Raw genomic sequence first — 27,898 nt, forward strand, 5'->3', positions numbered from 1 at the left:
ATGCGCTTTTACACTGTGGATTCGGTTCAGAGCGGAACACACTGACAGCATCAGATCCTCTTTTCCTGTTTGCGTGCACGCCGATAGTAAGTGTCAGTTGACAAACCATCGTATGACAGTAACATCTTTTATTTCATTTCCTCGGAGGGGACGCGTTTCATCGCCGCAGACGCACGGCGCATGTTCCTCTTAAACCCAAGTCCACCTGTGCGTGTGTGTTTGAATGACTGACTGACTGACTGGGAGAGATTTGTTCATTTCTAGGAACGGGGCTGTGCAACTCCTCTTCATCACCGGACCGAGAGGAGAATCCGTCAACGTCATTTAATCAGGAATAACTGCTTCGATTTTTCTACGGAGTGACTATGTGCGTCCTGTGCAGATTGTGAGAGAAAAAAAGTCTCCCGTTTGCTTTCTGAGCCAAAGGGACACACCAGGTAGTTCCACAAGGGAATACACGGGATCGGAAGAAATCCCCGTCCGATTTTGAGTTCTTGAGAGAGATAAGAAGGAGCGTAGCCTACACAATGCCACTTGCTCAACTGGCAGAACCATGGCCCAAAATGGAGCTGGTGCAGTTGGAGACGGAGGTGAGAGGTGGTGAAATCACAGCACTAAAATTAACTTATTTAATGTGTCATCAGGGTTACTCTATCCGTGCCAGAGGTCCACGTGTCTGTCGTGGGGAGTTCACGAGAGAAACGGCAATCATAATGAAATGTGATACTTTAAAATAATTGTAGATGACTAAAAACTGGTGCAGAGTTCTGCAGGTATGGTGTCTTTACTCGATGCTCTTTTGGAGCGCGAGCATGACGCGCCGCGTGAAGTAGCGCAGGTGAGATGTTTTGTAACACTGGAGGGTCATTCCACAGAAAGGTGTCCCACATACAGTAACCATGTTTAAACAATGACTTTAACGATGAGAAGCCATCACTAACTTTACTATAACTTGTTGCAGGGCATTTTATTTTACACCAACATAAACCCAGAAACTTTCTTAATGTGGATACATGGCTGGTCTCTAACCATGTGTTTCCAACCAGATTATTTATCAGCAATGTTGTCATCCAGACTCCTTTTATTAACAATTCAATTGAAAACGTAAGGCACATGTGTCTTTTTAACGTCATTTTACCTTAAAATTTTGTTAGATTTGTCAGTGATGGATGATTTGAAATACTCAACTCTGCTGCTATGATTTTGCACAGTAGACCACACAATATGTTTAGAAATATCAACAATAATTATTTTCTGCTGTACACCTTACAGTGCCATGGTCTTGGGAACAAGGCTAGAAATTAATAAATTAACTGCTAAACTGTCAACCCTGTTAATACGCAAGTCATAGCTTTAAAGCATCCATGCTTTTTTTTTCTTTTTACACATTTTCTTGAGGTTATATAATGAAGCATATTAACGGTTATGGACATTTTTCAAAATCAGAATTTTTTTACATTAAAAATAAACATTTTAAAAGGCACCAGTTTTGTGGAATGACTCTGCAGCTTTTCTCCTCTTTGAACTCTAGTTGAAGAATATTGATTTTCTTATGTTGTGCTCAGTGAACCAGCTGTTTTCCGGCGTTTCTCTGTGTGCATTTTGTCTTCTCCGAGGTACATGTGAAATGTCAAAAAATCGAATAAATAATACAGAAGTCTAAGGTCATAAGAAACTCTGGGAAATAGTACTTTCTGAATTATTGTGCGCTCTTGAATTTGTGTAGCCAGACTTTTTGTGGTGTGTGGTACAAAACTGCTGTTTTTTTATTTTTTTATTGCTTTTAAAACATCATACTGTAACAATCTCAATAACAGCCACATGTTTGTAATAATTCACCTGCATCTGAAGTATAAGATAAACTTCTGTCACATTTAGCATTAATACAGTGAGATGGGTTTATTTTTCTTCAAAAGGTTTACATTTCCTTTTGATTTGCAAAGATATTTTCAGACATGCTGGTTTGAGGAATCTTATCTTTTGATCACATGCACAGACCACAGTGCTAACAGCTCTGAGAGCTAAACTCATGCTTCATTTCAGTGTCTTACTACAGTAAACTTTCAGCCGTTAGCATTGCACGGCACTGGAATTTGCTCCAGCAACTTTGGCTGGAGGTCAACTTTATAACTATAGCGCAAGCTGAGACGATATGGCCTGTGAGGTCCATGATTAATGAGAATAGAAGAAAGATGATGTAATTTATTTTCTTGCTCTCAGACTAATCTCTGCAAGAGACATGTTTTATAGTCTTTTGTTCCCGTCATTGTAATCTGTTCAATTTTAAGCTTAAATGAACTTTCCTTCTCCCTTGCCTTCCGGTCGCTCACCCCTTTAATGGGTTCACCAATGAGGCGACAGCAGGTTCCCTCCAGAAACACTTTCTGTTCTTCTCAGTCCTTTGAGTGAAATTCTTTCTGGAGATGAGAAAGCGAGGCAGAACGGAGCAGAAATGAATCTAGATTCATAAATTTTGCAGAATAACTGTGCTGATTAGAATCTTACAACAGCATTTCAGCAAGTACCACAAGACTGTAAAGTGCTTCCTGATGTAGTCTAGGCCAAGTAAGTAGGTACTATAGGAAAAGGATACAACTAGGTACAAACCACCTGAATTGTATAACAAATTAATTTCTGCTTCTTGCTCACTGTCAGTATTTACATATTGCCAATGCTTAAAGGGCCTCTAATCACACATTATGTGGAATTGATGAAACAAGATGCCTGGAAAACTGTCGCCACAGTCTGTGTGCTGCCATATAAAGTGCATTTTCATGCACATTGTTGCAGTTCAGTTTTAGACTTAGAAGCTATATTGCAGTTCCTCATATAGTTACTGGTTGGCAACTTGAACACTTATTGCTCTTAAAAAAATTCCCAGGCCTTTTGTTATATGTGAGTTATTTCTTTTTGGGTTTTATTCAGAGCACCTGCTGTTTAGCTTTTTTTTGGCTGCCATGCTCTCTGGGTTCAGCAGTGATTTGTGTTTGTAATCATACATGCAGCACAAAGATGATTCGTATCATTATTTCAAAAGCCTGTAGTTACATGGAACCTGGAGCTTGTTCAACAAGGGCTTTTAACCCTTTGGAGAACAAAGGATAGCATTTGAGGCTGTATTCTTCTATTAAAGGGCAGGCGTTCTGTGTGCTCTAGGAGTCACCAGTTCTGTTCTCGCTCCATCCTGTGAACCCGGGAGCTTCCCAGATTTGCTGGAAGTGTGTTGACGGTATATCACAGTGTATGAGGCCCGGTCTGTTCCACAGGGAGGGGTTATGTTTCACTCAGAAGAGCCAGTGTAACCGTGTCCTACGAGCCAAGCTGTGAGCTTTGAACTGAGATGGAGCCATAAAAACAGAATTCAGACATTAGTTTTGGTGGATTCATGTACACTGATCAGATGTTCTCTGCTCTAGAGGCTTTCAGTTTCCTTCATGAGTTCTAAAAGTATATTTGAAAAGAATATTAATCAAATTCATTCCGATTTCTCCCACTTGCTTTCTTGCTCTTGCATTTCCTTTGTAAATACCATACATACACTGCCACATGCTTCCCGCATATGTTCCTTGGGAATATCAGATTTTAAAACTGTGTTTCCGGTCTCAGCTGTCGATTCGTGCAGCGGTTTGAAATGTGAGAAGGCATAGCAGCGCATGACGGCCGAGAATATGGAGATGATGTGATCCGGAACTCTGAACTAAAAGCCGAATTTCTTCCTGTCATCTCTTTTTAAATCCCTGCCACCTGTGAACACCAGTCAGAGTCTCACTCTTTGAGAGTATTAAACATTTATCTTTAATTCATCGCAGAGTTTTAATGACTCCATTCTTCTGTGATTTCTTTGTCTTCCTTTCCCTTCATCTTTCTCCTGCTGTCTGTTTCCTTTCTTTTAACCAGGGCTCACATATTCTGTCAGACCTTCATCTTTGGTGTGTCACATTTCTAGTCGTTCAGGCTTGTATAACTGCTCACTATGTAGCCTTGCACACTTGTCAGGTTTGACATTGAAATAGACACAAATGTTTTTTGTGTGCATGTCAAATGCCTGAATCATCAGCAAGCTGACATTTCTGACTCATAAAGTTTTTTTTTTTTATTTATTTATTGAAATGTATTTATTTTCATTCATTCATTCATCCATACTTTAATTCTTTAATTTTCTTATACAGTGGTGGCCAAAATTATTAGAACACATTTTTTTTTCATTGTCAAAGTGAGCTTTGAACATCAGTTATCTATAAAAAAAAAAAAAAAAACTGATAAGGAAATATGAGCTCCGCTTATTTAAAACTGCACTTGGTTAACGCAAAATTGTAAATTATTACAATTAATGGCAAAACAAATGTTTGGAAATGTAAACTGATATTTCCTACAGACACAGTACAGCATAAAATAGAAATAGCTAACTTAAAACCAGCTGGTGAAATAATTTTGGCCACCACTGTATTTCCTTCCTTTATATATTTATTTCCTTTTCATTTGTCTTTCTTTTACATTGCCCCGTACCGCTCTCTCTTCTGATATCATTGGTGTGTATCCCCTTCAACAGCATCACCTGATCTGTAGGTTAAAGGTGAGATTTCATAATGGCCTAGTTGCATGCTCCTATCGCTCTAAGGAGCAGTCTGACCTATTCAGGGACTTCAGAAGCATCTAGAAACTCAACTCCCATTTTATCTGTCAGTCAGTTGCATTCTGAAGACGTGAGTCACACATAGGGACAGGCCTGTCTTTTGATATTGGTTTCTTCAGGGCTTGAAAAAAAGAGTTTCTTCTCTTCACCTATAGTCTATATTTTTCCCTTAGACTGTTTTTCTCAGTCTAAGGGAGCTGCAGAGTTGATGTTTGACTGGACTAATATTACATCATGCAAAAAAATCCAGCATTTTTGAGCAAATACGGAAAGTATGTACCTGCAATTTGTTTAGTTTTTTTACATTAGTGGTTATGTAAAAAATATTCTATATCCAAGATAAGCCAAATACTTACTAAAAGAGAAAAAAATGACTGTAAACCTTAAATTCTCAGTTATTTTTTACTTGAGGAATCAGATTTTCATTGGACATCAAGTGGTGACCCAATTCAGCACCTGAATAGTTTATCAAAACCAAGGTCAAAAGAAAAATGTCTTTACAATCAAACATTGAAATCCATTAATAGCTTCATGAGCCGTTAACATGACACTTTCTGAATCGGGAAACTGGCATTTCTAAAGTTCTCTTTAAATTTGATGGTTTCATGCTTTTGAAAGCCATTTATTCAAACCACAAAACACATTGTGGTCATCACAAACCAGATGTAGCCTTGCCAAGGGAGTTTTTATTTAATTTATTTTGTTTTGTTCATGCTTTATGAAGATGAACATGTCACACAAAATGTCCATGTTCGCGTTTGTCTGATTTGTCTTTTTTACCTCAACAGTCCTTTCCCTTTCCTCTTAAAAGATACATCTATGTATTTTGCTATGTGTTTTATTATTTGTGCTTCTTTTGTTTTGTAGCAACCCTGTCTATTCTCTCCTGTCATGCACTTGTTTCATTAATGGCCAAGTCCAAAATACAAGGCTTTTAATTCCATTCACTTCTCTTTTCTCTCTCTCTCTCTCTCTCTCTCTCTCTCACACACACACACACACACACTCTTCATCTCACCTCTCTGAGAAACATTTTGGTCCCAATTACTTGCATGCTATTTCTGTAACAGGGTCACATTATGAGAGAGAAGTTGTTCATTTTTTGCAGACAACTCTTTTAGTGCTTTCATTTGCATTGCATTGTCAGGAAAAGAGTTTCAGGGTCACGTGTGACCAGTGGCCATAATCTGTTCTGTTGTGTTTTCGCTTTAGTGTGTTCATGCATTTTATGTACATTCCAGCTTCTTGATCTTTTTATGTGTGTTTTCTTCATTACGTGTTTTCTTCCATAGTTTGAGTTTGTCTTTCTAGAAAGCCAGAAGTTGTGCCGAAGTCTCTATGCTGTTTGTCCTTTTAACCTCCTTAAAGTGCACACATACTTTAGACATTTCCACATGCTATTTTATGGCTTTCTGTTTTTGTTTTTTAATGCCATCAATTTGTTTTATTTTTATACTTGATATTATTTTGTCTCTGACCTTTCACAAAATTTAGGTTAACAAATCTGTTTCCTTCTCTTAGAGAACCTACAAAAAACACAATATATCATGTTGTACATCTTGTATAAAGATTTCAATAACCTGGATTCATTAAAGTGTTGTAGACATTAAACGAGTGCAGTGTTAATTAAGCATCACTCATATTTCCTTATCAGTTTTCTTTACAGATAGCTGATGTTCACAGCTCACTTTGACACAGTCTGTTAGTGATTTATGTAACTGCATATCAATTCTTATGTAATTCAGCTTATATTTTAAAGTGGGAGTTCTGTGCTGCTAGTAAAAATAATAATGATTTTTTTTTTCCATTGTTTGGTATATAGTCTCGCTCCAAACTTTTGGCATTGTTCGCAAAACATTTTTTTTAAAGCAGTTTTTCATGAGAAAACCTTATAAATGATTTAGATAAGTTGTAGATTTATTGAGATTATTGTTTTATTTAATATTACTTATTTCATTTATTTAGCTAAAACCATATGCCAAAATGCAAATCCATGGCTACCTATATTTTAAGAGTAAAAAAAAAAAAAAAACTGTATACAGGCAATGAGGAAACACAAAATTAATGCCCATGACTCCTGATGATATATTGAGTCTCCAGTTATAGCAATTTATCCTTTTTTTTTTTGTTTGTTGTGCATCACAGTTGGAGATGGTGTTTGTGAATGGCCAGAAGTCTCACTTGTCACTTTTTGGAGACAATGTCTGGTCTTTCCAGTTGCCAAGGAAACTTTTATACCAGACCTCTTGCTTATTGTCGTCAAGAGTGACATTGACTGTAAACCAGAGCTTTTCTAAGATGAATTTTCAGAGCAATTTCAACTTCCAGAGCACTTGAGTGAATCGATCTGAAGTCAGCAGTAATGAATGAATCCTTGATCTCTGTCTGCTTTACATTTTTCCCTGAGCAGCCAGAAGTGTTTTCTTCCTTCCTCCTATTCTTTTTATTTTAGTCGCTTTCATTTCCTTCTCTTCTGGCTCAAGGTTCTGTATTGAATGAAATTGAAAGCGATAGCCTGTGAAGGATGTGATTCTTGTGTTTTTCTGCCGGGTCATGAGAGAATTCACTGTTTGAACTGCAGAAATCAGTCAGTCGTGCAGGTAATCTACAAATTCAGAAAATGAATAAACGGTACACACATTCTCTCTTAGTCTTCACATGTTTCATTGTTTGTGAGAAAGAGACTGATAGCACTTCATTGTAGAGCTGAAACAACGAATCGATTTAATCGATTAAAATCGATTATTAAAATAGTTGTCAACTAATTTAGTAATCGATTCGTCGCTAAATAAATTTAATTTGCCATAAGCGGCTCATTTCGTGCATATTTCAAATCTGCGGTGACCAAAGTGTGGCAGTAATGAGCCACCGGAGGTTTTACTCGGCCAGTACAGCAGGTGAAGTAGCGAATAGCCAATAGCTGGCCTCGTTTTATGTCACGTGCTTCCCGAACAGCGTCTCTGCAGCATTCAGCGGGAAGTGGGAGTACTTTACTTTGAGCCTTCAAAATGAAGAGTAACCTGTAAACTCTGAACTACTAAACTGTTTAAGGGGCCGTTCACATATCGTGTCTTTTGCGTGTTCAAGTTCGTTATTTCCTATGTAGGCGCGCAGTATGCACTCTCATAATGGAAGCGACGCGGTCGCGACACGCACGCGGTGCGATGCGCCCGTTTTTCCAGGCGCGTCCACACCGCATCCATTTATCCTTTGCTGAAATTTCCGGGTCTTCATGGAGAGGGCACGTCATGGAGAGAGCACGTCATGGTTGCTTAGCAAAGGCAGACGCCTCAGGGGCGCTTTGGAAAGAAGGAGAAAGCGGCGCGACTAGCGTTTTACACGCGTTTTTAGAAACGTTTGTTTTTAAATGTTTGAGTATATTTAAAATGCACTTCTTTTCTAAGTATTCACTGCTCTTTTTCACACAGCAGGTTTTTTGTGTGTGTCCCAATTTTTTTTTTCTGGACAACCTTCTTTTTTTTTACTTTAAATTGTGAGTTCCATTCAGGTTTCATGCCATTGGCACTTTTTTTTTTTTTCGAAGGATTGTTTACAATTTCACAGCATAAGATATAAAGCTTTTTCCCAGTAAATAATAAAATACAATGCACTGCAATTTTATTCTGTTTTATCCTTATACTTCGTGAAAATATGTTCTCAAAGATTCCTTAAGCTTTGTTTGGGATGTTAAACTACTTTAGGAGCTCTAAGGACTGCCATGGTGAAAACAATATTTGAAATCTCCTTGTGAATTTTGCTAGAGTATGGGTCAGTGTTTTGATTGCAGAAGAGTTCGACAAAGGATTACTAACATAATAAAACAACTCCATGTATATTTTTGATGAGGATATGACAATGCAAAATGGTTAAAATCTCTTAAAAAGTCTATGCTGAATGATAAAGACCCTTAATTAATAATTTCATTGAGGAAAAAATGGAAAAAACTAAAATATAAGTACATAAACCGATTAATCGATTAATCGTAAAAATAATCGACAGATTAATCGATTATCAAAATAATCGTTAGTTGCAGCCCTACTTCATTGTGTGTTAAGAAATAAATGTTGAGTTCTGATAAATGAGTTTTTCTAATGGAAACATGAAGGGGAAATAGCATGAGGAAGTTCTGTCTACATGTTTTTATAGAATTTACATGTATTTTACATATATTTTGATTCTGGGTGGTTGTGGTTTGCTCAGGCCATCATCACATACAGTTCCTAAATGCAGACATTTTATTTTTTTGTGTTCTGTAAGGCTTTTCACACTTAAACCTCTGATTAAAGTAAGTTTTGGCTAAATGTGTGCAGATCAAACAATGCGGTTGTTTGCAACAGTAAAACCAACAATACCTCTTTAAATATTAATGCACTTTGTAAAGTCGCTTTGTCTTTACTTTCAGATTGATGTTTAGTTTCTGAAAAATCTTGAACCGAAATAACTTTTGTTGTATATGTCAGACTTTTTAAGACCATCAAAACAGTATTATTATAAGATTGTGACTTTTACACTGGGTTTAAAGTGTGCAATTTGAAGCATGATTAAACCTTAATTAAATACTAACCTAGTAAAAGTAAGTATAAACAATGAATAATTGTAAGTGTCTTTGAACGTGCAGTGAAATCTGTTATACAGGAGAATTACATTTGAAGACCCAGCTTGTTGGCAGAACAGTTGCTCAAGCACATTCACAGAAAAGAACGTGTGTATGTGAGTGTATGAGGAGCAAAACCTGTTGAAATGCCCCGGAAGATGTTGATTATGCCATCTAGGCATAACACGCTTTTATGATTTTGACACCACAGCTGTACATGCATGCACACATGCTGTGGCAGTTCTCACGATAATAAGCGAGAGGATCCAGCTGTAAACATGCCTGAACTGTGTTTATGTACACTATTTTGAAGGCTAAGCCTCTGCAATTATTTTGCATCAAATTAATGAGTTACTCGATGGTGAATAAAAATGAACCGGTTTAATGAATCCATTCCCACGTGGCACCTCATGAAGTTTGGTGGCTAGTTTTCATATTAACTAGTTTTGATGACTTATTATTAATTATGGAAAGTAGAAAAGAGCAAGAAGTTTAACTTTATACATATATGCATGAATCTCTTTCTGCTTCTCTTTCAGAACGGGCAGAGCACCACTGAGGATGGGGTCACTTCAGCTGTTAAGGTAGGACCCAGCTGACCACACTTGCAAACACACTTCCAGATGTTCGGGACAGTTATAATTTTTTTTTTTACATCTAGAAAAACTTATTTTCCAGCAAATCTTAAAACATGCTGCTTTCACGTTACTCTTGTTAATCCATCTTTCTGGATTCATGGGTAATTTGCAGGACAGATTTATCTTTTTCTGCTGGTTGTGTGCTCCATTCTCACAATTAAATCATCACAGTTTGCAACTATATCTATATCTAAATCTATCTTTAACTGGTTCTTTTTTTTGTTTTGTATTAAATCAATGTATTGCAGTAATGTCAATCACCACTGAGAATAATTGTTATAAAATATTCAAAAGCAGTGTCTGGACACACTGTAGCATAGACATACAGAGACATGCAGATAACATGTCACAGTGCACAAAATTGTAATGGTCCTAAAACAGGCTTAAATTTTAAACCGTGAAAAAGGTCATAAAAATCCAACAAACATATATGACCATTTAAGGTCAAGAAACATCAGGAATTGCAACACTTTTAGGAACTACAGTGTCATATTCAACCAAATGTAGATTATTTACATGATCAATAGTCAACAGTTGATTGGCTATATTAAATGCTATGCATAATAATCAAAGTAATATTTGCATAATATTTAATTATTCTCTGATAACAAAAACTCATTAAACTATTGCTCAAGTGTGGTAATTTTGTCTTTGGACGGACTAAATTAAAGGCCCCAAAATATCTGGCCAGAGTCTCTGGGGTCTAAAGCATTACAGGACCTTAACTGAATTGCACTGCAGTTTTGAGGTGAGCTCACTGTTCAGAAAGATAGAAGAAAAGCGCATGCTGTAGGAGGAGACAGGCTGTCTCTCTGTCCATCACTTCAGGCTCATATTACACATAAAAAGACAACAAATGCAGGGATTCATGAGGGAGAGAGAGGCTTTCCCCACCAGTGTTGGGAAAGTTCACTTTCTACATGAACTAGTTCAAAGTTCAATTCACAAATTTTAAAATGAACTATTTCAGTTCATAGTTCAAACTACAAAATCTAGTTCATAGTTCTTTTTTTCCATATGTTGCTTCGAGCTATTATTTTCACAATTATTGCAACAGCCCATATAGAATCACAGACAGCAATTATTTTATCAGTTTTAAAAATGAAGCTATGCGTCAGATTTCATCTTCATATCCAATTTTGAATTCTTATCCAACCAGGGTTTACATTAGTATTGAGGGGACAGCACTTCCCCATTGTTGCTTTTAATGCTTTGTCTCCCATTGTCACCGACCTTGTCATAAACATCATAAAATTATTTTAAATGATGATACGCCTTCTTGCTACATGCTGCTGTCACCTGCATGCTTGTTTTTTTTTTTTTTGATGACGCGTCACGCATGCGGCGGACGGCGGTGTGACACTGGTGGCTGGTGTTGCCAGATTGGGTGTTTTATCCGCTACATATTAAGACCCGTTTACGGTGTGTTTTAGCCGGGTTTTCGGCTGGAAGGCTCTATAGAAATCTGGCACCCTATTGAACGAAGTTAACCTGAGAGAGTGTGCCGTTCACAGACACCAGAAAAAACGAGTTGACAGTAACGTTCATCAGGCGGTAATACAGCACGTTCAGTTCACGTTCGCCCAAAATATGAACGAGTTCATGAACTATCGTTCAATGAACGCGTTCAGGCACAACACTGTTCCCCACACAGTTAGATAGACAGGCTGCAAAAAGTCAAGATGAATCCTGGAACAGAGAGGCTATGAGTAATCCGACCCCTTTTGACACACAAAGAGGCGTCAGTCTCTGAGCCAGAGCTCTAGACTGAATTCTACTTGGAACCGGTTCCATTGATTGTTTCAGAAAGCTGCCAATATACCCCAGACACTCCAGTGAGACAGAAGCGACTCTAAGGTCTCTTAGACACACCACTCGCAATATTGGCTCAAACAAGAGTTCACAAATCAAATCTTATGATGCGGTACAACTCAATGTCTCAACATCAAGAATGTCCCCATGGCCAGTGTGAGAAAGTTGGGGGCAGCTGACCATTTGTCCTATCAGGCCTTCATGAATGCATCATTTTTATACCTATATTATTACAATGTGACAATAGAACAAATACAAATTACTATGATGTTTAAACAGTGCAAAATCAATTATTTCCCACACCTGAGGATGTTTTGTGAAGAACAAATAAGGATGTTTCATATTTGTCATAAACCAGTATTTCATTATATTACACAGTTTGTTATTTGTATAGCAAAATTGTTTTGTTTTTTTTATACAATAAAATGAGAGAAAATGAAAATTAGATTTTTGAATGGTATCTGTATAGATACTGTCTTTAAAAGGTCCTAAAAGTAGGTTTTTAATTGTGAAAATATACTGTCTTATTTCTTTTATTTAGGTATGACATTTGATCTGGATATTTTTTGTGAGAATTATCGCAGCATATAGCAGCACATAGCACAGTAGACACACTGATAACAGGCCATTACAGCTGGCCGATTCACCAGCTCACAGTCTTTCACTGGTTCCCTTGATATATGCTGATTGGTTGTTCTTGTTGTGGGAACACTTAACATAAATCACACAAGTTTTTATTTCATTGTACGTCAGCAAAGGGTCGTTGGTGAGGGTCATTTAGCTGGTGATGAACTTAGATGTGATCTATGGTCGCCATAAATACAGCGAAGTCAATCTGTTTGAAAAGAAAGGGCCAGCAAGACTATCCAGCTATCCAGAGTCAAAACGCAAGCAAAATCAGACATTATGGCAGATTTACTGTGAACATTTCAGAAGCCCTCAGCTTATATCAGCTTATGTCCCTGTTCTCTAATTTTGAACTGGGACGTGTGGATAAATAGATGGATGTCTGTCTCCTCGCTTTGTCTTTAGTCTCTTCATGAAGCTATTTTGAAGCATGCTTTTCTTCATTATAGGGGAATACCATGACTGGGTTTAATAAAATGGCTTGTGAGTGGGAACAAGTGTTGAAGGGATGAGATCAATTATGAAAAAAGAACAGAAATGGCTAATGAGGTGAAGCCTGTTGCCCTTTATTTCACTCTCACTCTGTGTTTTTTTTTTCTCCCCAGTGTGTTGATAGTATTTGCCCTTGTTAAAGCTTAAGTGTGTATTTTTCAGTGTTTAAATACTTTCCTCTCCCAGTTTAAAATGCAATGTAGATGTACAGTGTATCAAACAATGAAAAGTATAAACACTTGCTCTGTATGAACAACCTGACCAGCATGGCAAAGCAACAGCGGCTTAACCAATGACATGTGTTTGGGGGCAGGACTATCTGGAGTGTTTGAAGTGAAGTGATGTGGCATACAGCCAAGGATGGTGACCCATACTCAGAATTCGTGCTCTGCATTTAACCCATCCAAAGTGTACACACACAGCAGTGAACACACCCAGAGCAGTGGGCAGTCATTTATGCTGCGGCGCCGGAGAGCAGTTGGGGGTTTGTTCCTTGCTCAAGGGCACCTCTGTCATGGTATTGCCGGGCCAAGACTTGAACCCATAACCTTAGGGTTATTATTATTATTCCCTTATTTAACCAGGAAATCATATTGAGATATTGCTGTCTCTACTTCCACTGAGACCTGGTCAAAATGGCAGCACATAAAGTTTCATACAAAAAGAATCACAGAGACAGTACCACAGATTACACAATCACAATTCATTAATAAAATCAGATCAAGAAAAGCAATTCCGTTACGGTTCCGTTAAAACATTATACAAAAGACCTTTAAAAATACTCAATGTTGGAAGTGTGTCAAGATTTATTAAATTTTGCAATTAATTTACCTTTACCCTTGGAACTACTAACCGAATACACAAACCTGGTCTAGTGCAATGACTATTTATATGTAATATTAACAAATTAGAAATATAAGATGGTAATTTACCTAATAGAGCCTTTATGATAAATAAGTTCATATGTAACTTTCTCCTTTGATGTAAAGATAACCAACCTAAAGATTCATGCAAAATATGAAGAAGCCTAGTTTTGGTCTAAGCTTTAACAATTTATCAATATGAATATTAAAAGCTAATCTTTCCATCCAAATACCTAGATATTTATAAGAACTAACTCTTTCTATAAGTGAACCATTCAAGGTTGTAATTGTCAAATCTGTAGCCGTAGTGCGACCGCGACTAAAAATCATATACTTTGTCTTATTTGAGTTTAAAACCAATTTTAACCGTTAACAATGAGTGCTGCAGTTGCTGTAGAGCTTGTTTTAAAGAAGATGCTGCGGTTAAAATAATTGTATAATCTGCATACAAATGTATTTTAGCCATTCTATTCCATGACCTAAATCATTAATATAAATAGAAAATAACAAAGGGGCTAAAACAGATCCTTGGTCTAGTGCTTTATGAACTTGTGCAGTAGTAATGGGCATAAAATTAAAGGAATATAAAGTGCAAGATCACTCTGTTTCATAAAAGTAGAAACGGTATCATTGAACCAAGGATTATCTTTACGACTTATTCTAAATCGTTTAACTGGAGTGTGTTTATCACAGATGGATAAAAATGTTGATCTGAAATAATTCCAGCTAAATTAACAACTTGTATACATGGTTAACCATGTCAATCAACACCCAAATCACTGAGATAAATATCACGTAAAAAAGCTTGTTCATTAAAATGCTTTAAAAATCTATTATAAATAAACCACATTGAAGATCTAGGAATATTACAATTTCTCACGCAGACAACTGCACAGTGATCACTATATATCACTATATCAATACCTGTGAGGAGCGTTAGTTAAAATGAAGTCCAATAAAGTTGATTTGCTCACATACTTTTGATTCAGCCGAGTTGTTGAATTGATCAGCTGTACCAAACACAGAAAGTAACAAACCTCCTTAAATTAATCGTAACATGACGATAACCAGTCCCAATTCAAATCGGCAAGTAAAATCAATTCATATTTTGTCCAATCATGAAGAAATTCTGCAAGTAAAGTTCATACTTCAATTGAAGAAGATGAAGGCGGACGCTAACAACCAGCCACAATAATGTCAGAGCCAGAAACCAAATGTAGTCTAAGCACCAGGAATTCCAAGCCATTTACTTTGATAAATGACTGAATGCAGGAACTGTTCAGATTAGACTACACATATATTGCAACTCCCCCTCCTTTTGTTGCACAATCAGATCTGAAGACATTATTAGCATTGATGTTAATCATATTATTTGTGACAGATGCTTTTAACCATGTCAAAGTGAAGACTATTATGTCTGCATCAGTTGTATCTGCCCAAATTCTTAGGGAATCCATTTTATTTGTCAGGCTATGCACATTCAGATGAAAGATTAGGAGTCAAACTCTCTAAACATAAGGCCACAACTTCCTTTTTTGTGGAAACCTGTTTAAAAACATAATTATTCAGGGATAGTAGTGTTGCAGCGTAAAAGCTACCTTCATTTCTCAGTGGAAAAGTGGTTTAATAATTGTAATGAGTAATGAATTTGTTCAGCTTGAGTTTTTCAAGATGCCTGTCTTGATGTAGATCTAAAGTCTTTTTTTGCTCGTCTTCAGCTGTAGGACCTAAGCTTCAGGATCGATATTGTGGATGAACGTTGCTAATAATACCTCCGCTCTCCTCCATCCTCCCCAGCGAGAGCAAGCAGGAATAAATAACCGCTTGTCCAGGAATCTCTGTCAGCCTGGGTCTTAAGTTGAGCGGAGTCAAGCATGACATGTCAGAGCCACAAGCGACAGTCTTGTATGATAACAGGAACAGAGAATTTAACGAGACCTTATCATCTCTATTTCATGTAGTTTGTTCAGCTTTTCACTTTCTTCTCACTACCTTGCTTTTCTAGCTTCTCATCAGCTCTGGCTTCCTCTTATCTTTAACTGTCCCATTATTTTTGTTCATGTGTTTCTACAGTATTAAAAATTAAAGATGCTCTCATTTTTTATTCGTATTGTATTACTATAGACTGTTCTGTTATGCACTACTCCATTTTAGAAATTTTTCATTCTAGCTATTCCACTTTAGGAATTTTAGGTTTGCCATTTTAGTGAAACATAAGTGTCTTCTGAACCAAATGCACATAGAGCTAGAAACCTTGCATCACTTTCCAGTGTGAGCTGTGGCACAAATTGGCTGTGGTGACTGTCAGATCCCATCTTCACATAGGGTGAGCCTCATCTGCCTCAAGGGTTTTTTGTGGCAAGTTAGGCAGTATCATGCTATTCTTAGACTTACTGAACTTGTATTGCAATAGTTCTAAGAGTTTCCATGGTTAATTTTTACTTTTGTGAAAGCAGTTCTTTTAAATGCAATTTGACTTCACTTTAGATTTTTTGTAACCGAATGAAAGTCTTGACCTAAAGAAAAATATACCTGATCTGAGAATATAGTTTGAAAATAAATTAATGAATAAACTGTATTAAAAATCAAATTGAATTGAACAGACTGACAGAAAAAAGTGCAAGTAAACAAGGATGAGTCATTTCAATACATTAAGGTTTTTGCTTCATAATTTTCTCAAGCACATGCTGTACATATTGGCTCCATTAAATCTAGTCATCCTCTCCCATTAGCTTTATAATGGACCATTAATAGTAATGACTGTGACCATTAGTGTACTGGGTATAGGTGTTCTCATTTGAGCAGAACATGTGGATTTTTCATGTGGAAAAGAGGATTGTACAGTCAGCTAATGTGAAGAATCTTTAACTTATTTCTTGTAATAGAAAATGTTTTCCATGGCTTGTGCTTTCTAGTCAAAACATGCTCCAGCTCCTGTGATCATTTTGATTAAGGGTGGTTCCTCATGCCTGGATTAAGTTCATCATGTTCTCCCCTGTTTTTCTCTTTTCCCGGCCAAAATAATCACGCTGATAGCACAAAATATCTACCATGCCCTCCAAAACCTGACAACATTATGAATTTTTTTTCTATGAATTTTTTTTTTCTGGTAAACATCATCTTATCAGAAGGCTATTCATTTTGCGAGGTACAGTGTATCTAATTTTTCTGTTTTCGTCTTCGCCGCTCCAGTGATGAAAGACAGACCACTCCTCAGTTCTCACTCAGGTTTTGAACATTTTGCCAATTTAAGGAGTCATTTCCAAAGCTGCCTTATAGACTGGAACAGAATCAAAGGCTCATGTGAAAATTGAAAGTGAGAAATTGGTCCTGTATGAGACAGTGCAGCTCTAGAGAAGTACTAAACTACGAGTCCGTTCCATCTGATGGATGTGTTAAGCTTCTCATCTGGCCTTGTAGTAAGTGTTCAGTCCACTTGGCTGCTCTCTCTGTGAATGTTTTTGCTGAAGTTTGTTTTAAAAAGTCCAAGCTGTTCTGTCTTCTGTTGTGTTCCTCAGTTTCTAAAAGCGGGAACGCCCTTCTGGGAGTTTCAATCATTTGTTTGTCTATAAAGTGCTGTCAGAACTGCTGCTCATTTCTAAAGAGGCAAGTGAAAAAGAAACCAATATTAGCACAAATGTTGTTTGATGCACAAAATCAGGAAATGTGGAGGCGATGTCAATCCAAGAACCTGACATATTTAACTTTCTATTTTTAGCCGCCAAAAAGTACACAAACCTGTAATTGAATGCGTGAATTGCATTTGTATTCCTTTTTTGAATAAATGAATAGATGGGCCAATGAAATCAGCATTGGCTCACATAGGAAAAGTCAAAGGCTCATGTGAAAATTGAAAGTGAGAAATTGGTCCTGTATGAGACAGTGCAGCTCTAGAGAAGTACTAAACTACGAGTCCGTTCCATCTGATGGATGTGTTAAGCTTCTCATCTGGCCTTGTAGTAAGTGTTCAGTCCACTTGGCTGCTCTCGTTTTCATATTGTTTGTTATAAGTGGCTGTCAGAACTGCTGCTCATTTCTAAAAGAGGGCAAGTGAAAAAGAAACCAATAATTAGGCACAGAATGTTGTTTTGATGCACAAAATCAGGAAATGTGGAGGCGATGTTCATCCAAGAACCTGACATATTTAACTTTCTATTTTTAGCCGCCAAAAAGTACACAAACCTGTAATTGAATGCGTGAATTGCATTTGTATTCCTTTTTTGAATAAATGAATAGATGGGCCAATGAAATCAGCATTGGCTCACATAGGAAAAGTCTTTTAAGGTACTTGAATCTATGTTAAGTCTTTCTGGAATGCCTTCACACATTGTCCTAGTTCTGCTATTTTGCTGAATTTTAGAGTCCCTTGATATAGTCATGTGGTTGTGTTTGCTTCCTCCATAATTGATGTTTACATGATGTGTTGTCCTGTTTGTTGGAAAATGTTAAATTGATGAATGTTGCCCCTGTTGTGTGTTTGCTGTGTGCCGCTTTGATGACTATATTGACCTTGTTGTCATGGTGTTTCATAATCGGCATGGCAACAGCATGAGATATCGATGCATTAAAAAGAGATGGAGAGCGAAGCAAGCGTGTTCATCGAAAATTTGTGGCTCATTGTCAGTTGTCAGAGTTGGAGTAAAAGGTTTTTAATGAACACATGTTCATAAATGCTGACTCGTGGCACTAATGAGAGCGAATGGAGTCTTGCTATCAAAATTGCTTGTGTGTGTGAGAGAGAGAGGTGTTTGTGTTAACATAATAGAGATTGATGGATTTAGAAACTCTTTGCTGATATAAAACATGCTCAATGTGCACAATGATATAAACAACCACAGTTTAATCATTTTCAGACTCTTACGATATGTTTGTCAGCTAAAGGCAAAAAATACAATGTAAATCAAAGCAGCCTCCATGAAGTGAAATCGTTTGTCTAGCAAAATATGGCTGTGGGCCCATACTTGTTTGTGTTTGTTGAAACTATAACTGGTCTCTCTAGATGTCTGGTTTTTGTTTTGTGCCGAACCTTTCCTGACCTGAGTTTAAACACGGTGTGTCTCTATTAAGACTCTTTAATATTTGATAAAAGCACTTATGCTTCTACATCAGAAGAGACTTTGGTCTTTTAATTACACACGACTAACTATGCTCCTTCACGTACACTTACGTACACTCACTGTATGCAGGTCTGAAGTCAATGTCAGTAAATCAGTTCTTTATTTGTCCATGTTTATGCGTGCACTACTGTTCAAAAGATTGGGGTTGGAAAGATATTTCTGTATTTTTGAAATAACTGTCTAATGCTCACCAAGGCTGCATTTATGTGATCAAAATTCTATAATAAAATGATATTGTTAAATATCCTTATTTTAGTATTTTTTTTCTATTTTAAATCATAATTTATTTATTATTTGAATATAATATTTAAATCATGTTTTGTTTTCATAATTTTTGACAACTGCTTTCTATATGATTTTAGATATAACTTGGACATTTCTACTAAACATCTCATTTTGTGTTCAGCGGAAGAAAGTCATGCAGGTTTGAAGTAAATGATGACAGAATCTTCATTTTTGGGTGAACTGTCCTCCAGTGCTGTGAAATTCGTGATATAGGTGGTATTCAACTTATGGACCTTTTAAATGTGACACTGCTGTGTGAAATGGGCGAAAATATTTCAGAGTGAAACAGTGTGTGCGTGTGTGCTCCCAATGGAAGTGGGTGGGGGGTGAGCAATAATGTCTGTTCCATTGGTGTGAATTTGATTAGTATGCACTCTTGTGTTAGATAATGGCCTTTTAGGTTCGATCGGCACAGCTAGGGTGCGTTACACACCATAGTGTGAGTGTGTATATGTCTGTGTTTAAGCCTTGCACACAGTGTGTGTGTGTGTGTGTGTGTGTTATAGAAGTCTGCATGTGTGTTTTTGTGAAGTGAGTGTGTGTGTGTGTGTGTGTGTGTGTCTTTTTAAAGATAGTATTTGATATCACTTTCAGCATCTGAGTGAAATCTCTTTGAGGTCATCCTCCCTGAAGAGGAACTCTTCTGCTTGCTCATCAATTTTTCAGCAGTCCTGCCCGCTTTGTGGCGCTCCCAGGCATTAATGTTATCTGATGCCCTTAGCCTGTAGTGTGTTTGAACCCTGGTCTGTGGATGAGAGTGTGTTTCTCATGATCTGTGTAATTAAAGCTTCTGTTTGGGATGCTGCTGCACCGATTCGCAAATCACAGCCAGGCTTAAGTGGACATCGAGGGCTACCTCTCATCAATAGTGAAAGTTATTCTGGAAATCGTCCATTGAGATTTGCAGTCAGCATCCTGTGATTCATAGTATAGTGTTAAAGATGTAGAGTTATCTGTACTGTAGTCATGGTATTTAATGATTGCTTCAGAAAATACTATGATATTACCCTGTCTCATCCTGGTGCATGTACAAAAAAACCTGGCTATGCCACAGTACATTTTAAAACATTTGTTAGGCTATTTTGATTGGCCCCACCCACAACAACTGACAGACTGTCCTAAAATTAGCATATCGGATACACACACAAAAAAAAAAAAACTAAAGAGAGAGGTGGGGTGAGCAGTAACCCATTATCATTTAAAGAGACATGCACCGAAACAGGTCACTGTGAACAGATCTGTTTCTGAGAAGGTAAAAACAGGGACCCATGTACTGGTCAACCATTCATCTGGATATCAGGGGTTTTGGTATGTACATACGTACGTACAGTATGTATGTATGAATGTATGTATGTATGTATGCTGAATCAAGTACAGTACGTGTGATACAATATCACAGCCAATTACCTTGATGATAGGAATATGAAGATATATGTTCTGCAATCTAAAGGCAACCATATAGTTTTTTGTTTGGTTTTTATGTTTATACATGTATAAATATTCCCATGTATTAATATTTTTCACATTTATATTAGTTTTATATTTCACAGTATCAATGGGTCATTATTCATACATGAAAAATGCATAGCTGCATTTAATATTCTAGAATCTGGGGCATCAGGAATCGTCATAAAAAACATGTTATTAACACAGTACAAGGATATTGTGAGTGAAGCGTTGAGTTCTTTCTTGTGCCACCGTAACGGTGTGTGAAGTTATTTTTTTCTTTCTTTCTTATTTTTTTCTTCTCAAATGTAAATTCATGTCCCAGTCGAATTTTCTTGGTTTAATAAACTTAACTTACTCTGTCAGAAAAAAGAAAAAGATATATAATTTCATTTTTTTTACATTAACAATGTCATCAATATAAGGCAAGTATGAATCTCATAAAGTTAGTGTTATATTTCACCAAGCTGATTACTCATTTTAAGTCTTTATTGTGACGTTACAGAGTGGTTCTGTATTTTGGATGAGAGCCTTGCCTCCTTGGAGGAAATGCTCCTGCATGGTAATACGTTGGAGTATCATGTGATTAATATCATGTAGCATAGTGTACTTTCATGGTATTACAGTCATGAAATAATTCTGTCTTTTCTCAAACACCCAAGAAGCACTACAGGAACATTTTCAGTATATAGCAGAACAATAGACCTTGCATGCTGGAGTCAAGCTGGATTGTTGAAGAGCATTTCGTTTTTTTTGGATTGGATCTATAACAGTGTATGTATATATTGTGTAACCATGGTGATGTGTAACCATGGTGACACTGCAGGCAAGCGGGGTTGAGTAGAGTAAGTTAATGCTCTGTGTGTGTGTGTGTGTGTGTGTTTGCATGTTCACTGTGAGTACAGGTCACACTTGCTCACTCAGTCTGAGTAATCGCTCCCTTGAAAATAACAAAGTGCCTGCCATCCTCACACTGTGTGTGTGTGTGTGTGTGTGTTTTCTGTTGCAATTATGATCCACTTTGAAAGACCCTCCGAGCGGTCTGTGTTCATATCCTGTGCTGTGACTCCAGGACAGTCTGTGTGTGTATGTGATCATGCTCTGTTTAACTGAATCTGCTCGGACTTGCTTTTGGGAGGAGATCTTTTACATTCCAGCATCAAACGCTGCCTCCAAGGAGAGCAAACACACAGGTCCTGCTCTGAAAGACAACCTGAGACATGAACAGATGGAGGGATTGTTCTTTAATGGGATTAAAGGATGAAAAAAAGAGGATTTTAACAGTAGTCAGATGTCATCAGGTACATATCTTCAGCCTTCAGGGAAGGGCAGTAACTATCATAACAAGCGGAGGAAAGAGTGTTGGACAACTCAGTGAGTGTAGACATTTTTAGAGTGGCACTGTTACATCAAATATATTTAGACCAAAATTACTGCTGCAAAACGTATATGCAATTATCAATATAGAACCAGAAATGATTAAAGAAAAAAATATGAAAATAAATAAATCACAGTACACTACCCTTCAAAAGTTTGGGGTCGTTACGATTTGTACATTTTTTAAGAACCCTCTTATGAAAAACAATAATAAAAATATTAAAACAATAATATTGTGAAATATTATTAGAGTTTAAAGAAATGAGCATCTTCAATTCTGAAAGTTTATAATGTATTTGATATAGAAATCTTTTGTGACACAAATGTCTTTACTGTTACTGTTTTTGATCAATTGAATGTGTCCTTGCTGAATAAAATAATTGATAAAAAAAAAATTATGGTTTCGTTTGCACAGAAACAAAGTAAAATCAGAGCTGCCTTTCACAGAGCCTGATCAGAGCAGCTTTAACTCGGCTGTGTGAAGTCAGCTTGAGACTTGTTTTACAGATACAGCATGTAAGACGGTGATCATTCTCAAGTTAATTATTTTTTTAGAAAATGTCCCATAATCTTCTGACTCCACAGTCAGCCTGTTTTAATCCAAAATATGAAATGAATTAGGTTGTACAGTTCTTATTTGTAGAGTGTTGTGGGAGATCTTTTATCGGCACAGACGTGTTGAGTTCAGTGCATTTCATCAGTGGAAGATCTGACTGCAACAGTCTCGAACGCTGTTCTTTTTATGTCTCTCTTGAGTCTTTCACTCTCACTCTGAACTATGCTCCTTCATCTATACATTTCTCAGGCTCTCACGCACATGCATGCTGAGAGTGATGTGTTAAATGAATTTTAGAGCATCTTCAACCCAGCAGTGCATGTTGTGTATATTGCTTTCTATTTGATTGAGGCTTTACACAATCATAAGATACCTGAAATCAAATAAGCCCACAGCGATTGCCTTTCTTAAGTATTAAACTACTTTGTTGCTGCAACGGATTTCTGTCAGTTGAATTGCAGAGAGGCCATGTATGAGATCAGTGCAGATCAGAGAGAGATCAGATAAGAGCATAAATGCACCCAGAATTAAAGATACAGGGCCATTGGTTTAGCATGAGGTTTCACTGCCAAAAAGCAAAAAAATGGAAAGCACTCAAGCTATGTATATACATTTTTAGATTAGTAGACAAATTGAATGAACTAGTAAGAAAGGTGGGAAATAATCTTCAAATGCACTTGCTAAAAGGGCCTTCAGTTGAAGAAATCCCTGGCAATGTGTTTGCACTAGCTTGCGTTGACATGTTTTTTCTTGTGTTGCACTGCTTGGCTCGGTGTCCATTCATATTGTTGCTGATCCAGGACGCCAGCAGTGATGTGCTGACACCTGCACATGTTCTTCTCTCGAAGTGAGTCATTTAAGACGTGTTTTGGCATGAGGGATTTCTGTTCTCTTACTCAGCTCTGTGAGCACGGAAAAATATGATCTGCTCTTTCTTTCTACTCTTACATGTTTCTTCCACCCTCTCTATCTGTCAGGTTATTTGAACCGTTTGTGTTGTGTTTAAGTCTTAGAAGTGGGTTCTTTTAATAGACTGGCGTCTTTTCCCCTCTTATGCACTGCGACAAAATTGCTGGCACATTTTACCCATATCATCAGCGTGGAGCGAGGATTTCTCCCTCTCTCCCAGCAGGATGACATCATGTCGTGTGACATCACGGCAGTGTGTTCTGTGCTGTGTGCGCTTCGGTTAATCTGTCTGACTGCAGTGCAGAATACTTGAGTGAACTAATCAAACACATTTCTCACTCCTACGATCACTTTTCTCATTCTAGCATGTTTTCTTCAGGGGGATTTAGTTGATTTAGACAGGGAAGGAGTTGGAGGCAAATAAATAGAAGGGGAAAAAAGGTTAGTGCAGTCATAAATATTGGTCTGTTATGATTGTTGGCTGTGTATTCACATAAATGTTGATATTTGCTTGTAATGTGAGCAAGTTCTAATCGAATATTAATATTTAGCCATCTGCTTTTTTTGTTTGGCTCTTGATACAATGTAGATATTTAACGGACCTCATTATTAATTTATATTGTGTTAATTGACTTCATAAATCTAATTGGTACCTCCTGTAGCTCAATGTTAGAGTGCTAACAAACTCCAGTATTATGGGTTTGATTCCCAGAGAACACACACAGTGATGCAATATAGATACTTTACATGCAATCTACACTACTGTTCAAAATATATTTTTTAATGGTTTTGAAAGACATTTCTTATACTCACCCGGGTTGCATTTATTTGATTATAAATTCAGTAGAACATCAATATTGTGGATTAATACTACAATTGAAAATTTCAGATTTAATGTAATTTAAAATGTACTCTATTTCTGTGAAAGCAAAGCTGAATTTTAAGCAGTCATGACTCCAGCCTTTAGTGTCATATGATCTTTCAGAAATCATTCTAATATGCTGATTTGACACCCGCTCCTGCAGACTTTATCTCAGAGCTTGTGAAAAATGTATATAAATAGGTATTCAGACTAACATCCAGAATAACCAATTTTAAATTAGCGTTATAAAACTGTTAAACTAACTGTTAAAACAAAAACGAAACAAGCGGCACCTGGCACCTCAGTTTTTAAACTTAGGCTAGGCCTACCTGCATACATGCACCAAATGATTAACTAGGAAATAACTTTACCATTAAATATACACCGATAACTTTGAAAATATGCTATATATAATTTTAACAAAATAAATACAAAATGAACTCAATAAAACAAAATGGAGTGCTTTTTAAAAAATCATCACATTCACAATAGCTTGCTTAACAGACTATTGCAAAAAAGAAAATAAATAATACTATATATATATATATATATATATATATATATATATATATATATATATATATATATATACATAAAATAAACAATTAGGCCTACTAGATAAATTTTTGGATAATTGTCTAAAATAATGCATCCTGATAAATAGCAATTTTTCTAAATGAAATTCTTCAATTCAATTAAAATGTATTTAATATAAGTGAATGAATGTAACCTAAACTTGAGATCAGAAAACCTCCACTGTTCAATCATTCATTTACTAGCATTTCATACTATATTATTTAACACATCGATTAAAATTAGGCAATTCCATCCCTTCCAAATGTGTGATGATGAGAACAGTGATTAAAAGTGTATGTCTGTGTTTGTTCACATCCTGTATGCACCTAATATTCTTCATCATTCGTTGTGATTCACACAGACAGTGTAGAGTCAATAAAGAGAATCATCCGCCTGTTGGTGTCCACAAAGCCACAAAGCAAAGGAAACACCCTCTTCCTTGATCACTTCCTCTCTCGCTCTCTCCAGTAGCCTAGTTATCTCTTCTTTTTTACACACAGCCTCTTGCACTGTTTAAATATTCTCTTTCAGAGTTATTTTGTGATATTAGTTTATGACATGACTCACTGTCACAGCTAGGGTGGCGTCTTAATAAAACATTAATATGTTTATGCTGAGATTTCTTGTATAAATTTGGCTTTGACTTGACTGCTGCGAGGAAAAAACACTTGCAGCCCCGGTCAGGTAATGATGGCTCAGCCTGCAGTGGTTTTAGACTAACAGACCTTAAATAGATTTCATGTTGATTATCCACTTAATCTGTGTGGTCTGCCTTAACTGCTGATTTGCAGGCCTGTGATTGAATCCATCAGGTCATGATCTATGCCTCCCCTTAGAGGAGTAGTTTTGTAACTTCAGCCAAAATTTAAATCGTCATCTTTTATTCCAGTCTCCTCAATTTGTTTTTGTTTTCTGTCTTTGTAAAACACAAAATTAGAGATTAGGCAGAATGTCGAGGTTACTCTTTTCCACACAAGACTAAAGGTTGAATTAGAGGAAGATTTTTTTTAACAAATAATCTTAAATTTCATAATTTTCCTCATATGAAATGATCATATGGCTTCAGGAAATTGACTGTGGACCTGGCGCCGGATTCACTACAATCTTCTTAAGAAATAAATTAAGAAATTTCTTAAGATAAATTCCAAGACGTTCGTATGAATGTTCTTAAGTGCAATTCTTGAAAAATTCTTAAGTTTTCTCATATATATTCTGAAGAACATCTTAATTATTTTCTTAAGAAGAAAATAACAGTCGTTATCTGAGTGAATACATGACGCACTGATAAACTCACACTTTATCTTTTTGCGCTTCCTGCAGATTTCCCTCATAATCATAAGCACGCACATTATTTCATTGTGAGGATAACTGGCACTCAGTCATTGAGACAAACTGAGAACTTTCTGAAAAGATAAGATTTAAACCAGTTCAACACAGTTCCAGATAGACCAATCCATCGATGTAGTCTGTCCAGTAATATGCTATGATATATCGTATCGAATGCAGCACTAAGATCTAACAGAACCAAAATGCCACAAGCCCCAGAATCAGCTATAACAAGAAGGTCATTCATGACCCTAACTACAGCAGTCGCCATGCCTTTTCCAGACCAGATTGAGAAGTCTCTAATAGGCTGTTTGTGTAAAGATGAGTTTGGAGTTGACTAACAACCACCTGCTCAAGGACTTTTGCCAGGAATGGAAAAAATTAAAAAAGGGCTGATAATTGGACATCAGCAATATCACTCCAAGGCTTTTTTTAGAACCGGTGTAACTGTTGCCATTTTTAAAGCAGGAGAAACAATCCCTTCACTAAGTGAGACATTGACAATGGCAGTAAGGTGAGGTACAATAACACACAAACAGTTTTTCAATACAGTAGTAGGGAAAGGATCCAGTATACAAGTAGTGGAATTCATCGACAAAACAAGTTTAGAAATAAAATCAGAATCAACAGCATTGAAACTTGAAGACATAGTCAGAGAGATTTGGAGAATGCAGCTCAACAAATTCAGAAGCAAGATCACTGGCAATAAAATTATAGATATTCTCAATTCTAGATGAAAAGTAATTGAGAAACTCATTACACTGCTCAGTCGTGGAACAGTTAATGTTATTAGATGTTCTAAATCGAACTCTGGGATTAGAGATGTCACTGCTAATGATTGTCGAATAATGTGCCATTTTTGCAGATTTAAGAGCATTATGGTTTTCAGTCTGATTTTGATCAAACATTGATTTATGAACTGTTAGACCGTTTTTTTTTCTATTACAATGTAACTCAGATGTATACCATGGAGATGATCTCTTCAAAGAAACAACACGTTTTTTTCAGCGGGGCAACCTCATCCAGAATAGATGCAAATGCAGTGCTATATTGGTCAACCGAGGCCACAACTGGTAAGTCACCAATAGGAAGACTAAGATGGCCAAGATCAATATCACTAATTTTCCTAAAACAAATAGCATGCTCTTTCACAGTCTGCAAGTGAACTGTCCCTTTAATAAGAGATCATTTCAGTCTAAAGCAAAAGTTTTCTTTGAATTTAACCTCCAACTTGTCTTAAATGTCCCCAAAGGTGAGATGCTTCATTTATGTATTGTGTTGATTTATATATTATTCATTACAATATTTTTGTTAATCTTTCAACTTAATGTTCTTTTGTTGTAATCTCAGTTGGCTCCTCACATGGCTTTATTAACAACCGTTATTGTTTTGTTTTCATCTATTCTGTTCCAGTAAAACATGCACATTTTTAATGCAGGAGGTTTGTTTTGTTCATTAGGTTTTGCTGTTAGATGTTAGACGACTGTTTATATTTGTTTTTGGCTGCAGAGCTCCATGTGAACAGATTCATACAGGACAGATGGTGTGTGGAGGCAGAAATAGATTCACATGTCTGAAGGTGTTGAAGCTAGAGTTTTTTTCCACAGCTGTCTGGCCCAAAGCATGAAGCTCCTCATGACCCTGCTGTCACTGTCGGACTAAAACGGCAAACAGCTCTCTGCTCAGAGGCTCAAGGTTTCCTGTTGTGCGTCTTGGCCTTGCAGAGGTTCAGTTCAGTCAACATGATACTGAGACTTAGGGCCATTGTACACTGTTCATGGTTTA

At 36.8% G+C, this 27,898-nt stretch overlaps 1 protein-coding gene across 4 annotated transcripts in view; it reads left to right on the top strand.

The window, feature by feature from the left end:
* Positions 1–27,898, top strand: part of LOC113117216 (ribosomal protein S6 kinase 2 alpha) — a 51,302-nt gene continuing 23,404 nt past the window's right edge. For 2 of the 4 annotated variants that reach the window (XM_026285740.1, XM_026285742.1), the window contains exons 1-2: positions 1–590; positions 9,767–9,811. In XM_026285740.1, coding sequence (XP_026141525.1) covers positions 528–590; positions 9,767–9,811 — 108 coding nt within the window. In that variant the 5' untranslated portion in view covers positions 1–527. The remainder of the gene's footprint in view (positions 591–9,766; positions 9,812–27,898) is intronic. The other 2 variants (XM_026285741.1, XM_026285744.1) reach the window with 2 other exon arrangements.

The sequence above is a fragment of the Carassius auratus genome, chromosome 17 (genome assembly GCF_003368295.1).
Source record: "Carassius auratus strain Wakin chromosome 17, ASM336829v1, whole genome shotgun sequence".
In the NCBI taxonomy this organism is placed as follows: Eukaryota; Metazoa; Chordata; class Actinopteri; order Cypriniformes; family Cyprinidae; genus Carassius; species Carassius auratus.